The 16,538-nt window shown below is 41.0% G+C and overlaps 2 protein-coding genes across 2 annotated transcripts in view; one reads left to right on the forward strand and one right to left on the reverse strand.

Moving 5' to 3' along the window:
- CENPP (centromere protein P) overlaps window positions 1-16,538 on the reverse strand; it is a 236,413-nt gene that overhangs the window by 183,064 nt on the left and 36,811 nt on the right. The gene's annotated exons all lie outside the window — the stretch shown is intronic.
- OGN (osteoglycin) overlaps window positions 9,855-16,538 on the forward strand; it is a 19,748-nt gene continuing 13,064 nt past the window's right edge. Inside the window, exons 1-2 of the mRNA XM_015427606.1 lie at window positions 9,855-10,203; window positions 10,810-11,068. Coding sequence (XP_015283092.1) covers window positions 10,868-11,068 — 201 coding nt within the window. The 5' untranslated portion in view covers window positions 9,855-10,203; window positions 10,810-10,867. The remainder of the gene's footprint in view (window positions 10,204-10,809; window positions 11,069-16,538) is intronic.

Raw genomic sequence — 16,538 nt, forward strand, 5'->3', positions numbered from 1 at the left:
TCAGGAAAAAGTTATATTGAACATATCATCTATCCTTACTATGCATTTTTAATTTATTAACATTCTAAAAAAAATTGAAATAATTTCTTTTTACTGTTTTCTGAAACAAAATGATATGGGTAATTTTAAATGATGTACTTTAGAGCAAATAAAGAACATACCAGAAATATTAATATTTGTTCATGAACAGAGTGCTGTATCATTACTGAACCTTCCAGGCATATATCTTCAACTATGCATGTTGGTCATACCTTCACAAAGTTTTAAAATGATACTGGATTGGATCCAGACATCCTCAACCAGAGTGCAGCTTGTGAAAGGGCATGCACAAAGAAAGTTTCCTTTCTTTCTATGTTCTCTCCTTTCTTTCTGTGTTCCCTTTTACTAACTGCACTCTTTGTGGTTGTTTGGATTCAATCCAGTATCATTTTAAAAACTTTGCATAGGTATGACTAATGTACATAGCTGAAGATATAATGTCCACATGAAGCAGCAGAACAAAGTCCTGCTGCTCCCGAAACCCTTGGGAACAGGAGGAGATGGGGGGGGGGAGGTTAGACAAGGACACAGAAGATTGCAAGATCCTGGGGAGGCTATTTCAGCTGATTGCCACTGCTTCTCATATTGCTTTGAAGGATCCCAACCTTCAGAATGCCTTTTCAGGTGTAGTATACACATTTGTGTGTTGGAGGGCAGGGGGCTTCAGAGAGCTACATTCTGCAAGTCCACTCCATTTATGGAGAAAAACAATATAAATGTTAGATATAGAATGTTCCAGAACAACTCTGGAGTAGTTTACAGAACTGAATCAGTGTTTACTAAAAGCTTTGTTTAACCAGACAGTGGTTATTAGTTAGCATCTTGGTTCCATGTATCCAGGAACTAATTTTCATTCATAGACAACCTTGAAATACAATATCCTATTGTCTATTTTGATTGTTCATGGACCTCTCTCTTTCTTTGTACTTCCACTGATCTTTACTCCTAATTTTATTAAATAAACTCTCCACATTGGAAACCCAGGAGATCATTTCCCAAAAGTAAAATGTAATTCTATAAAAGCTAATGAGATATCATGGATAGACAAATAAATTGAAATCCACCAATATATTTTCTTCATGCCTTGTCCAGTTTTGTTCTGTAAAATTATTGCAACTTCTCCAAAAAGTGTACCAGTTATCTTGGCAAAAGTGTATACAGTCCTTAATCATTGTTCACTTTTTTGTTATCATGAAAAAATAGCATCTCCAGTCAAATAAAAACTAAATAAGATATACAGAAACGGGCAATATGAAGACAGCATGCAAGTCTACACTATAGCTTTCACGTACCTTACTTTCAGGTGGGGTAGCCGTGTTGGTCTGAAGCAGCAGAACAAAGTTTGAGTCCAGTGGCACCTTTAAGACCAACCATGAATAAAACTTTGCCAATGGACTCAAACTTTGTTCAAGTGCATTACTTTGTAATTTTGACATTATTTTTTATAAAGAATTTTATTAGTTTATACACAGAAAGGGGGAAAGAAGGGGAAAGAAAAGATACAGAAATCTGTAAAAAAAAGTCTAATTTAACATTCTGCATGCAAATCTTCTCATAAAAGTATATAACCATCATTCTTATTGCTCTTCATTTAATCTTAGTTTCTCAGTACTTATGTCTTAATCAGTCATAAAAGGCCCTCCATTGTCACATAATTCTTCTTCCATTTCTCCTTTAATTTTGACATTATTGACATTGAATTGTATATATTAAAATTTATCATTAGAGTAATGAATGAGCCCAAGAAGTGTACTACATAATGAGAATGTGACATTTTAATAGTTCAGATAGTCTTCCTTCAGGTGACAAATTCCTACCACATCGCAGCAAATACGAACAGTTGGGTTGTAGTTAGTTACTAAAAACAGCACCAAATGCACATGATTTCATCTGATTTTAAAACTGTCAGAAAAAAAACCTTGTAGTATGTTTCCACATGTGAAAGAGATAGTAGGGATACAATTGCATTCTCTTTGTGCAAGTATACAGCAAGGAATAATTTTAGTGCTTCCGCAAGGGCTGTTTTATATGCTAAACTCTTCCATGGGATCCAACATTTAGCATCTCATATCAGGGACCCTGATGCTGGGAAAGATTGAAGGTCAAAGAAGACGGGGACGGCAAAGGATGAGATGGTTGGACAGTGTCATCGATGCAACGAACATAAAATTGAGCAAACTTCAGAGGACGGTGGAAGACAGGAAGGCCTGGCAGGAGCTGGTCCATGGGGTCGCGAAGAGTCGGACTCGACTGTGCGACTGAACAACAACAAATCAGGGTCAGGTGGTATATGTGTAAAGGCCGAATGTTTGTATTCCCCTGGGTGTCTTGGGTAACATGGCCCAGTACTATAGCACAGCTAGCTGTTCTGCATCTTTGAGGACACGGTTTCCCTGTAATTCACAATCAAGTGCTAGGATTTGTTGCACTGTGAGGGCACTCACCTCAAACACTGTGTACCCTTTTAAAACCTCTTACATATAGGCACAACATAAATGTCCCAAGTTAGTCTTCCTAGCAATGAGGGGGAGACACCTGAAATATGAACAACTTACCTTCTTTTCTGTCTACTGAATACTGGGTTAGGACTGAGAGGCACTGCTCTGAAGTGGTTTCAGTCCAACCTAGAAGGTAAGTTTCAGAAGGCAGTGCTGGGAATCTGCTGCTCATCATGTTGGCCCTTGGGAATCCCACAAAGTTCCATCCTGACCCACATTCTTTTTAACATCTATATGAAACCACAGGGAGAAGTCATTCAGATATTTGGGCTGGTTCATCACAACATACAGATGACATGCTTCCAGTAGATCCCAGAAAGGCTGTGGAAACTGTAAACCTAGGAGCAGTTTGGGGATGAATGAAGGCCAACAAGCTAAAATTTGATCCTAAAAAAATGGAGAAGCTACTGGTGAACAGAAGGACTGACCCAGGAATTGATGTTTCTCCTGCTTGGGATGGGGTTGCACTCCTTCTAAAGGAGCAGATTTGTAGCTTGGGATGCTTGTGGACCAAGACCTGCTGTTGGATAAACAGGCACCAATGGTGGCCAGAGGTGAAGCTGGTGAGCCAGCTTTGACCTTTCCTGGTCAAAAAACATCTTGCTACAGTGGTACATGTTCTGGTAATATCTAGATTAGATTACTGCAATGCACTCTATGTGGGGCTGCCCTTGAAGAGTGTTTTGTACAGTTGGTATAGAATGCTGCAGCCAAAATGTTCATATGGTCATACGGACCATATCATTTCAGTCTTGTTTCACCTACACTGTCTTCCAGTTTGCTTCTGGACTGAATTTAAGATGCTGGTATTGACTTATAAAACCCTACCTACACAGCTTGGGGCCAGCATACCTTTAAGGACCACCTTCTTCCATATGAACTTTTCTGTCTACTCTGGTCATCTTTGGAGGCCTTGCTTCAGGTACCCCTGCAATCTGAGGCTAGGTGTGTGGCAACCTGAGAAAGAGCCTTCTTGGTTGCAGCACCAAAACTTTGGAACTCCCTTCCTCAGAGAGATTTGTCTGGCTCCCTCATTCATTATCTTTTGCCAGCAGGGGAACACTTTTCTGTCTCTTTTGGCCTAACCCCAGTAAACTTTTCTTGTCCCTCCTACCTTGTTGTGTTGTGTTTGTATGTGTATGTGTAATTGTTATATATTCTACATATAAATTTAAGTGCCTTTAATGTTTTAAGGGTTTTAGTGCCTTGTTGTTTGCCACTTTGGGGACTCTAGGTTTTAAATAAGTAAATAAATCAGCTTTGGGGCCCAATTCAAGGTGTGATATTGACTTTTAAAGCCTTATATAGCTTGAGACCAATATGCCTTAAGGACCGCCTATGCCCATATCATATGAACCTACCCAATCAGTAATCTTCAGATGTCCTTCTCTTGGCTGCCCTCGCCATCTGACCCTAGATGGGTGGCAACCTAAGAAAAGGCCTTCTCAGTCATGGCAACAACATTGTAAAATACCCTTCCCCAGGGAGATTTGTCTGTCCCCTTCAATCATTGTCTTCTACCTGCAGGTGAAGACTTACCCGTTTCATTTCCCATTCTCTCACTGACCCTCCTTCCTGATTGTGTTTTCTTAAATTATTGTTTTTACTTGGTTTATAATATAAATTTTTTTAAAAGCTATTCTGATGGCTCATTGTCTTGATAACCTTAAGCTGGGTGGCAAAGGAAAAATAAAAATGTTCTAAATAGATAAAATAAATATTAGAGAAGATGGAGAAGACAAAATGATGGACTAGGAAATAACCCAGTAAGTCATCTAGTACAGTGATGGGAAATTTCTATGACCGCAGGATTAACATCCATTCTAGGTTGGTGAATCTTCCTGCAAACCAGCCCCCTCACGTGTTAGGTTTAGTAGTTAAAAGTTCTCTAGTTAGCTATTAGACCACTTTATAAAACTTCACAGGATTGGTGTATTTCAATCTGTTACCACAGAAGTTACTCTGGAATTCGGTTTCTGGGAAGGAGGGAGGGTGCCTGCCAGCCAAAAAACCAAAATTCAAAGCAGGGGCCAACATATTAAGAGTCCAAAACGTTAATTTGGTGCTGCAGGCATCAAGAAAGAGAAACTGTCTACAACTCCATCAAGGCTAACACTTTTCTCTATTATCATCATACGTTTCCTTAGTTTTTACAGAGAACCGAGATGACAGCTAGTTGTGTTTTCCCCAGTGTGTCACCACGTTTCTTCAAGTATAGTTTTTAAAAATTTGTACTGAAAACCTAACACAATTCAGTTGTGAGCTCACGGTAGCACTCTTGTCTTATCATGTGAGGAGGAGCAGCCTATGGTATGGAAGGTAATGCTGTATCACCTCCTCCATGCTTTTTAAAAAATTAATCACTAGGGAAGTTTAGAAAGACTTTCTCCATCTCAGCAGTTATGGCCAGCCTTGTCAGTTTAACCATGCTTCTCCTTAAAGCCAGAGGAAAAAAATCTGTCTCCTCCCCTCAGTAGTCTTTTTGGCTGTTATCCAGAAGAACTCTTCCTCTCCAATTGAACTTTTAGCCTATCTGGGTGTAGAGGAGCTGAGGGGGTGTAATTTTTAATGAAAAAAATGTTGCAGAGACACACTTTTAAAAACACTTCAGTTTATACTGGTCTTCTACTTTAGACTACACTTCATAAAAGAAAAGGCTTTCACAGAACAGCTACATACCTGAAAAAAGCTGTGACTAAGCCACAATCCAAACATTCAGAAAAAAATGCAATTATTATTCTGGATCTGCATCATTTAGGAATTGAAGATTACATATTTTAATTTTGTCCAAATAGAGGGAAAGCGTCTGCATACCAAAAGGTATCATATTAAAAGAAAGGGTAAGCGAGAACCCTTCTCAATGACATGCCAGCTTTCCACTGAAAGTTATTTTGTGTGGAACTCTGATACTCCGAGACCCTGCCCCCATTCTGCAATAATATAGCTTCTAAAGAATTTCTGACTCTTTCAGCACTTCCAAGAAAATGTTCCAATCTGTGCATGTAGTGGGGGGAGGGATAATGCTACAATGAATCACTATGCAGTGATGTACATTGAACCAATCCACACTTCATATGGTTATAGTGTTTGAGGCATGTATACTAAAGTTTACTGCAGTGAACATTGTAAAAAGTGAACAGAGAATATATATAGGATTGTACATGCTGTATTCTGTCCTTGACCTGATAATGATATTCCATGTAATAGGGAAACTAAAGCATATTAAAGGACTACATACTGTATTTACCTGAAAGGAAGAAAGCCCTGAATATAAAACAATCATCCTAAAAAGGGGGGGGGATCTGCACAATGAGACAAAGAGTGCTGGACAGGCGACTTTGAACACTGACCCGGTAGAATACGCCTCAACGGTGAGGAGAAGGTAGGCGGTAGGCGGATCACTGCGGGATCGAGCTTCAGAGCCAAAGTCGACATTGAGGGCTTTGATTTCGGCTTAGCCAACTGTTTGTCTTCATGCTTTTTAGACTTATGCTTTAGGGGTTTCACATTATCAGAGTGTTTTTGTAGAGCAGAAGACTGGGATGCGACTGAAGACATCGCAGGGCGCAAAGCTGCCTCAAGGAGAGACATTCGAAGTCGGGCGGCCCTATTTCTGTGGGCCTGACGGGTGAAGTTCGCACAATGAGGACAGGAATCAACCCGGTGAGACTCGCCCAGATAAAACAAACAAAGATCGTGGCCGTCATTGGATGGAAGTTTGGCTGGGCAATGGCGACACATCTTAAAGAATTTTGTTCCTCCCATACAAACACCTCCGGCCGGGGGGGGGGGGGCAGACAGAAACAAAAGTGAAGAAAAATAGTAAAGATTTTTTTGTTTTTGTTTTTCAGAAGAATAAGAAGGAATAAGGAGAAATGAGAAGAACAAGAAGACGAAACTAGGAGAGAAGTACTCAGCTGAGGCAATTTGAAGAGTGACACTAGCGAGGTATGAACGCAAAGGCGGTCGAAGAAGAACTGAGTGGGAGGTGGCTCTCTCCCCCGCTCCAGGCATGAGCAGTGCGTGTCTGCTCCCCAGGGTGGGAAGAGAGCCGCCAAAAAGACTCATGAAGCAAGCTCTGGAATGTTCTCCAGTCGAGGTCGTGCGCAGGCGCCCAACCCATGTGTGGGACTGCACAGAGACCACGACAAAGATCTGTAACTTGTATGTGAATTTAAGATGGACCCCTCTTTTTCTTGATGGTACATATAGGAAGAAAACTAGTCTTCTATTCAGGTAAGCAGGGGTAATAGACAGAATTATCTGCTACCTCTTAAGGTTTCCCCCCCACTGTGATTTACCAAAACTGCCTTGAGACCTTCAAACACTCCTTCTGGGTCATACCAGGAGTCCATTTAGTCATGTGTTTCTTTATGCAGCAATGGGCAGCCAAATAGGAAGCACCCATATAGGCCATTAAAACAACAGCCCTTCACTACAGCACATTCCTGCCATAAGGTTGTCTTCTTTCTTCTAGCTTGAGAGATATGGTGAGACAAATAAAACATAATCTCCCCAAAAAGGATAGTGAAAGACTGATGTTGCTCACTACACCAAGTAGTATAGTGAACCTTGACACAGAGAGTACTCCGTCTTTCTGTGTTATACCTCTGAGGATGCCAGTCACAGCTACTGGAGAAACGTCAGGTCCTACAATGCCAAGACCACGGTCAGACAACCCGGAAAATCTACAACAGCTAGTATAGTGAATATCCCAAATTTTGGTAGCTAAATTAAAATTGGACCACTCTTAAATTCCCAATTGTTTTGGCAGGAGTTCAGAAGCTGACGAGCCCAGACCAGATGCAGATGCAATAGAACAGAGGTGTCAAACTCATTTGTTACAAGGGATGGATCTGACATAAATGTCACTTTGTCAGGCTGGGCCATGTGTGCCATAACACGTAATGCTAGGTACCGGAGAGGTAAACTGTATAAAGGACAGCAGCTGGTAAGCTTTGAGTTGGTGTATCCTCACTGCAAGGTCTCATGGGCTGGGTGGGGGGTCCAAAGGAAAACCCGTATGGGTGGACTGGAGAGCCAGCAGTGCAGCACTGGGCAGATGCTCCCACACTGCTTGACAGCTGAAGATGAGGTTGTTCCACCACGCTGAAGCCACAATCTGAGTGGCTCTGCCACTCCCCCCCCCCCACACAGTCTCCTGTTCCCTTCCTTGTACTAGTTGCTCGCAGGTCACATAAGAACCCTGGACAGTTCTGGTCCCCGGGCCTTATGTTTGACACCCCTGCAATAGAACCTACTAGCTTGCATCGGTGAGGAGGGCAGAGTATAAATCAAATCAATAAATAAAGACATCAAATCTCAGAAAATCATTGTAATACACACTACTAAAAGTGGTTTCTGAACCAGCTGTACACATTAGAATCATAGAGCTGGAAGGGACCTCCAGGGTCATCTAGTCCAACTCCCTGCACAATGCAGAAAATTCACAAATAACTACCTACACACCCCCAGTGACCACTGTTCCACGGCCAGAACATGGCAAAAAAAAAAAAGCCCTCCAGGATCCATGCCCAAACTGGCCTAGATAAAATTGCTTTCGGACCTCAAAGTGGTGATTGGCATTTCCCTGGGCTTGTAAGAAAGGGCCACGAGAACTAAGCACTGATGGAACCCTCCCTCTCATGATCTGCCTAAGTTCACAGAATCAGCATTGCTGTCAGATGGCCATCTAGCCTCTGCTTAAACACCTCCAAAGGAGAAGAGACTACCATCACCTGAGGAAACCTGTTCCAACTGAGGAACTGCTCTGTCAGGAAGTTAGAATCAAAGAAGAATCAAATCTGAAGAAGTGAGCAGTGACCATCTTGATCTATCACATTATAATCAAAGTTCACAAGTAGATTTCAAACCACACATTTTCAATTTGCTATACATTAGGATGAATTGGAGAAACAGCAAAAGAGGATAGGGCTTTCAAGAATCACCACATGCACATGCATATGAAAGCGTATACCTAAAATTAAACTTTGTTTGTCTTAAAGGTGCCACTAGACTCAGACTTTGTTCAAGAATTATCACATTTATTATAAAATATATAATGTCAGTAACAATTGTCCTTAGGAAACCTTCATTCATTAAAATCCAAGAACAAATGATGGAATAATAGACCATTGATGTGAGGAACAAATGATGGAATAACAGACCATTGATATGAGATTTTTATTATTATTTATGTACCATTCCAGGCTTTATTTACATATCTTTGTTATGATCATAGATCAGCCAAAACTGACACACAGGGTCATCAGCACACCTACATATAATAAAATTTCCAAGTCACATAACGGGCTGATTTCAATAGTACAGGCATTCCTTGTTAGACATGCCTTGTTCAACATTCCTTTTTAAACATGCTTCCTTCTTTAAATATGCCAAGGTGCAAAAACAGGCCACTTTAAAGATGCCTTGCTTCATTTACTAAAATTACTCCCAATCTGTGCAGGGATATACTGGGAAATAGTTATGGGCAAAGAGATCAAATTTCAAACAAAGCATTATAAACATAGATTGTAAATGTACTAAACTGAAGCATCCACCTCCATCTGAGGCGTTCCAAAACCAACAGCTGTTTTCAGATCTCTGGCTTTTGTGGGGAAATAAACATTTTTCAACAGCACAGCTTTGGGCTTTTTTCAACCCTCCAACTTAAACTACTCAGCTGATACATCTTCTTTTAGTGACCTAACTAAAAGTAACATAATACTGGCAAACCACAAACAGTTCCAACAGTGTTGCATTTCAATATAAAAATGTTGTTTGTACATCTGGGTCTTGTTTATCTTCACTGTCTGATTAAACCAACAAAGTTTTTTGTTTGGGGTCTGTTTTTTCCTTAAAGAGGCATGCAGTTGTGAGAACAGTTCTCATAACAGGACTTAGGACTTAATGGCACTCCTAATGAAATGCCTTAGTATGCATTGTGTTTCTACCTCAAGTGTATTCTAAATAAAAGTACTCCAGTATTTTGTATGATGAGGTATCAGTCTGGAATGCTAGACAGACTTCTAAAAAACTGGAAGCATTACTACTTCTAATGTTGCTAAGGAAAGAACCGGAACTCATCAGTGGAAAGAAGTGTTTGCTGATGAATACTTTGAAGTTTATACTACAAAAGTTCGAGCTTTTTTTGTATGCATTCGAATTGCACTGCAGCAGTTTATTGCACCAAGTGACTAAAATGGAATGTGAATGTTTCAGCTCTACAGACATCTGAAACGGAAGTCAGCTTCTTTGTCTCCCATTAAAACACTAAACTTAATGAAAACCATATGCTTTTGCTTGTCTTTACTGCCTGAAGCTGAAGCTGATTCATTACATTTTTTTTAACAATAAGAGCAGCTAGGTTAACATATTGGGATCTGATTCAATATGTTACTTCTGCAAGATTGACTTACCTTGAAACACTACTCTTTTTTTGCAGAAGACCGCATTCCAGGATATATATTACCTCTTGCTCCAGGAAAGAATGCTGGCACAGTTCCTCTCTACCCCACATAAAGTATTTTAAAGCCTGTCAATCTTTACAGTAGTATTTCAGCCTGTTGAAAATAATCCATGATTTATCTAGTCATTTGGAATTAATGGATAAAAAGAAGTGATTGCATTTAGAAAATCGTAAAGGTGATCTCAATCAACTAAAAAGGTAGGTGTTCTTCAAGGACTTATCTTCATAGTAAATGGTTTTGTCTTACAGCTATAGGACTACAGTTGTATGTATTTTGTTTGGGGTCTGGTTTTGTGTATATGGTATCTACCTTACATACTACCCTGGTATAATACTTTCCCTTGATAGAATTTTTGCTCTTAAATGAACTTACATTTCTCTCTTAGTTTTCTATTTCAGAGCCAACATGGACAATAGATATGTTTTGGAATATATCAATTTTACTATAGAAAAATAGCTCTTAATAAACCATTAAAATATTCTTTTCATTCCCAGGCTAGGCTCAGCTGAGCCCTGCTTCTTCTTTTAACTATTTATTTACTGCACAAACCAGATTCAAATTACATTTTATAAACACTCCTCTTAGCACTCAAATTCACAAAACATATTTTGCAATTGTATCAGCTTTTAGATGAAAACTTTACACAAAAAATGGTTAATTACGCTTATTTTAAGATTAAAACTATTTAAATCTAGGACACTAAGAGTTAATACTCTTTCCATGTTCCTTTTGCATTAGAAACTACTGCCAACTAGTCTACTAGGCTTTAAATATTGTTTTGACAGATTGCTTTTTCCCCCCAGTCACAAAGAATTCATTCTCCATAGCCCTTCCAGCTCAATACAAGCCTGATCTTTTGCAATGAAGACTTTGAAGCAGTTTGCTCTCTTTCTCCATTTTTTTATGCCTGTGGTGAAGTTAGCACCACCTAACCAACAGTCTGTTACATTTTATGACTATGGATTGGCCACTCTTGAAGACACTGTATTTAAACAAGAGTATGAAGACACTATATTTAAGGAAGATGAAGACCAACCAGCACAGGATGCAGTAAAAAATAAGGTATTTTCCAAGTTATATTTTACTTTTCCCATTATGCAAACAAATCATCTAGGCATGCGTACATATTCCATGGGTAAATATAAAAGCAAGCAGAATAGTAAAACTATGCAAGTTGATCCAAAACAAGAGATTATAAAGTTAAATTTAAGCTACGTTTCTTTTAAAGCAGCAGAAGACAACAGGCTCTAAGAAAACATATGAATATGTAACATGAAATCCAGGTGGACCACAAACAGTATGAGTCAAAGTCAGCCAAAGTTTTATTGCAAGACTGGGGATTCTTTGTTTTTATTCCTACAGTACAATTTCCCCATGATTACCACCATCACATAGAGTGGCTTTTCTAAATTAATACATAGCAAAAACAGTGTAATCCACTGGCTAAGTATATTTTGGACATGTTTGGAAGCCTACTGCCTTGAAGTCATTTTATGGCCTTGGCTAAGTGATTGTCTCCCAGTCTCAGACCTGATTTATAAAATAAGAATACTAGTGGTCTATATCATGGGCAAATATGGTACAAATTTTAAAGCATGTTGCACATTAAATGTACAATATAAATTATGATCCTCAGTAGTTCTGACATATAATCTTCATATTTTTACCTAAAACAGAATACTGTACCCATTATCAAGTATTACTAAATGTCCATTACATTTACTTTCAAAATAAATAGTACACTCACAGATTACTGCATCACACAGTGGCATCTCCTAATTTCCAGTACTTAAAACTAGCTTCCCGAATGCCAAACTCAGTTTAGGACTGCACAGTGTTTGTATGCTCAAGATAATGAAATACCTGTGACATTTTAATGGTTCTGCATATCCATATAATTACACATATCCTTACTTAGCAAAGGAAAGTTTATCATAAAAGCTAGTCAATAGTGCAGCATTAAGAATGACTTGTAAAATTGCCAGTAATAGCATTTCTATAAGATGTTTTTTATTAAAATATGAATGTTTTAGTAATGGAGATACTGTAGGAAATCCCATCCAATACAACTGAAAAGAATTTAGAGAAGAGGGAAATGTGGAACGTGAAGTTCCTTGAAACTACAGACAAAGGTGCCCCTCATCAACCTCTCCTGCCCTTGGGACAAAACCCAGCCCCCTAATTTACCACAGAGCTGGGTGATCTAAAAAGGGCTGGCAGCTATCTAGAATGGTGCTGGCAGAGAAATCATACTGAATCTAACAGATGATGCTATAGAGCTCACTGTAAGACCTATGAAACAGTGGTGATGGCAGCAAAGAAAGGTTACTTCACTACTACTATAGCATCAGTTAGCCCACGTTCATCCCAATTGTTCAAGGTAGCTTAGCATTTGTTGATGCCTAAATTTTAGCCTCTATTGTCCCAAAAACGGATAATTAGCTGTGATACTTTTGCCAAGTGTTTTGCTGATTAAATATTGAAAATACGCTCTGATCTGGATGTCAGTTATAACACTGGTAACCAGAAGAAAGGCCTAATTCACTGCTCAGGCTATTTATGGATCATTTTGACCCAGATCCCATGACGGATGTAGACAAGGTCCCTGCATCTGGCGAAGCCAGTCCTTGAACCCTGGATCCTTGCCCATCCTGGCTGCGAAAAATCATGTAAGAACTGCATCAACAACTTCTTAGCATCTCTCCTTATATATAATTCTGTTCTGGTCATGGACTCCCCTGAACATTCCAACACGCTTCCAAATCAGTTGGCTCCGTGATCTGTCATTCAGAGGGTCTCCCTATCCACTGGTTGCATTGCCTGAGTCCTGCCTCCAACATTCTAAACAGTTTGCTGTTCCTCTCCCCCCCCATAGCCAGTCAGAACACAGATAATTTGCATATGTGACCTGATTGACCTTTGCCTCAGAACACAGAGGTCATTTGCATATGCGGCCTCATTGGCCTTTGCCTCTAATATTCTAAATAGTTTGCTGTTGCTGTTCTGAGGTAAAATACATTTCCCCTAAGTGCCTGTTGGGAGAAACCATTGTTGCTATTTTCTAGGTGAGGGCTGAAGATCACTCAGAATTACAACTGCTTTCCAGATGGCAGAGATCAGTTCCCCTGGAGAAAATGGTGGACTCTGTGTCCTTATAACCAGCTGAGATGGCCCCTGTATGACAGCCAATGTGACGTAGCAGTCAGGGCTTCAAAGCACAGTAGAGGCTGCAGGTGGGGGGGTGGAAAGCTGAAGAGTGAGGGGGAAATAAAGGTAGGTTGATGATTGGCTGGGAAGGAGATAGAGTTGCCAACTCCAGGTGGGAAATTCCTGGAGATTTGAGGGATGGAGCCTGGAGAGGGTGAGGTTTCAGGAGGGGTGGGACCTCAGACATGTACAATGCCATAGATTCCACCCTCCAAACCAAACAGTTCCTCCTGGGGAACCATTGTTGCCAATCTCCAGGTGGGGGCTGGATATGGAAAGCTGAAGTCAGAGGGGCAGATCAAGGTAGATTGATGGTTGGCTGGGAAGGAGATAGGGTTGCCAACTCCAGGTTGGGAAATTCCTGGAGATTTGAGGGGTGGAGCCTGGAGAGGGTAGGGGTTGAGGAGGGGTGGGACCTCACACAGGTACAATACCATAGACTCCACCCTCCAAACCAGCTATTCCCTCCTGGTGAACTATTGTTGCCAATCTCCAGGTGAGGGCTGGAGATCACTCAAAATTAAAACTTTTCTTCAGGTAGCAGAGATCAGTTCCTCTGGAGAAAATGGTGGACTTGGTGTCATTATACCCTGCTGAGGTCACCACAGCAAATTGACACTGAGTGCTCGAGGCCGGGGCACCCGCCCAGAGCCTCTTTCTAGAGCTCATTGTATTTATTTCCACAATGAGCCTTATTTCTAGTCTATTAAATCAGTCAGTAATGCAAGGCACCTTCCCTTGGTCACTGAAAGAGGCAGTTAGCCATCCGCTACTGTAAAAACCATCCCTACAGAAAAATGATGTGGCGAATTATTAACCAGTCTCTAATCTATCCTTTCTGGGGAAAGTGACAGAGAGCAGTAGCAGGCCAACTCCAAGTCTTCTTGGGTATCTCATCTGCTCTAGGAGCTTTTCAGTCTGGCTTCATGCCAAGCTATGAGACAGACCTCCATCTGAGTGTAGACAAAGGCCAACCCTCTCTGTTGCTCTTATTGGATTTATCTGCAGCCTTTGATACAGTAGATCATAATATCTTGTTGAGGCACAGGAAGGCAGAAGTAGATATCAGGGGATGTGCATTGAACTGGTTCAAATCATTCCCTCATGATTCAGACTCAAACGGTATCTATTGGAAACCAGTTCTCTTCAGTGTTGGACCTATTTTGTGGAGTTCCACATGACACGATTCTATCCCCATGCTTTTCAATCTCTATGTTAAGCCCTTAGAAGAAATCCTTCATAGTTTTGGGGCTGGTTGCCATCAATATGCTGACAAGAGTCAGCTCTATATATCCTTATCCAAAACCCTGGTGGTGCAGAAGAGGTCCTGAATTGCTGCCTGGCCATGGTAGTTAACTGGCTAAGAGTGAACAAATTGAAACTAAACCCTGAAAAGACAGAGGGAACACTGGCTGGGAAAGAGGAGGTCTTGACCCACATTGTTCTTCCCACTTTTGATGGAGTTCAACTGACCCTTGCTGACTCAGTTCAAAGCCTTGGGGCTATACTGGATCCAGCTTTATTACCCCTGGAGCAAGTTCATCCAGCTGCAAAAATGACTTCTACCAACTCAGCCTAGTCCATAAGATGGCCCCTTACCTTGATACACCTGATCTGGCCACCTGGATCCATGTCACAGTAACACTGAGACTAGACTACTGTAAGGCAGTATATATTGGTTTCCTCTCAAAATCAGCTTGGAAACTCCAACTGGTCCAGAATGCTGCATCTCAGCTATTAGCAGAAGCTAGATGGAGCATGCATACAACTCCCATCCTGCAGACACTCCATTGGCTCCCCAATTTTTACCAGGTTCTATTGAAAGTATCACTTCTCACATACTTCGCCCTTCATGGCCTTGTCCCATCTTATTTGTGGGACAACCTCTCTCCCTTTGCTCCACCACATCACTTTAATTGATGTCAGCAGAAACTTCTGCAGGTGCCTACCTGCAAATGGACAAAACCAACAACTGCCCATACATGTGCTTTCTCCATTGTGGCTCCTGCCTTGTGGAATGGCCTGCCTGAGAAGGTCAGGAAGGCTCCCAATCATAGAATCATAGTTACTCTTCCCTTCCTCATGGCAAGCCCCCTATCCTCTTTTCTTCTCAGCCATTCTCCTTCTCAGACGCCTTTTTATCTGCCTTCCATCTTCAGCTATATTTATTCTTTATTTACTTCACATATACTCCACCTTTCTTCACAGTTGGGACCAAATCAGCTTACATCATTCTCTTTTATCCTCATAACAATCCTGTGAGGTATGTTAGGCTGAAACTATGGGAATGGCCCAAGGTCACCTAGTGAACTTCCATGGCAGATCGGTGATTTGAACATGTGTCTTCTAGACTCTATTCTGAATCTCTAATTGCTATACCACACTGGCTGTTATAGGGTGGCTGCTGCTGAACAGAAGCAAGCAAGCCAGGTGGTAGCCCAGTGGTTGATTCTTGGCTTGGCCCAGATGAGACCTCCCTCAAATGCCAAAACAGTTCTAGAAAGGGCCCTGCCCCCTCCCTTAGCTTTTATGGAAAGAAACCAAGCCTGGAATGCTGGCAAACTGTTGTGATTGCCTAGCAATGGGCACTGAGGGCATCCATTTTTACAGGTGCTCCATTTATCATTTTAACCACCCAATGTATTTTTTTTTATATTTCACAGTTCTAGAAAGGGCCCTGCCCCCTCCCTTAGCTTTTATGGAAAGAAACCAAGCCTGGAATGCTGGCAAACTGTTGTGATTGCCTAGCAATGGGCACTGAGGGCATCCATTTTTACAGGTGCTCCATTTATCATTTTAACCACCCAATGTATTTTTTTAATATATATTTCAGATTTTTCTGCAAACATGGGGTGTTTTCAGGTTGTAGAAAGATCTGTATTGTTCATTCACAGGGCCAATCTCTGGTTTAAAGAATCCTCAGATCTGGTTGGGTTGACAATCAGAATATACAAGTGAGGGACGGGCAAGGACTTGTGGGGGACATTTCATTTTCCCCTCCCCCACTATTTCCTCTTTCCTTTACCTGAAAGCCCCCTTAGCCTCTCTCCTTTTTCTGCCTCATTCTTTCTTTCACAGCTGTGTCTACCTGTATCTCTTTCACCTGTATCTATCTGTACCTCCTCCCAGTCTTCAGTTTTTCCTCTGGTAGCCTCTTCTAGGGAAAAATCTGGCCAAATTGCACAGTGCCAGCTACCAGTCCAGGCCCAGCTGCACAGTGGGGAAATTCTTGGACTCGCAAGAGGCACCTCAGCTTCCCTATCTCCCTCTCACACTATTTCTTCTTTCCCTCCTCCTGGCAGCTGCCATATTCTCACCTTTCCCT

Source organism: Gekko japonicus, unplaced genomic scaffold (assembly GCF_001447785.1).
Source record: "Gekko japonicus isolate JY-2015 unplaced genomic scaffold, Gekko_japonicus_V1.1 scaffold354, whole genome shotgun sequence".
In the NCBI taxonomy this organism is placed as follows: Eukaryota; Metazoa; Chordata; class Lepidosauria; order Squamata; family Gekkonidae; genus Gekko; species Gekko japonicus.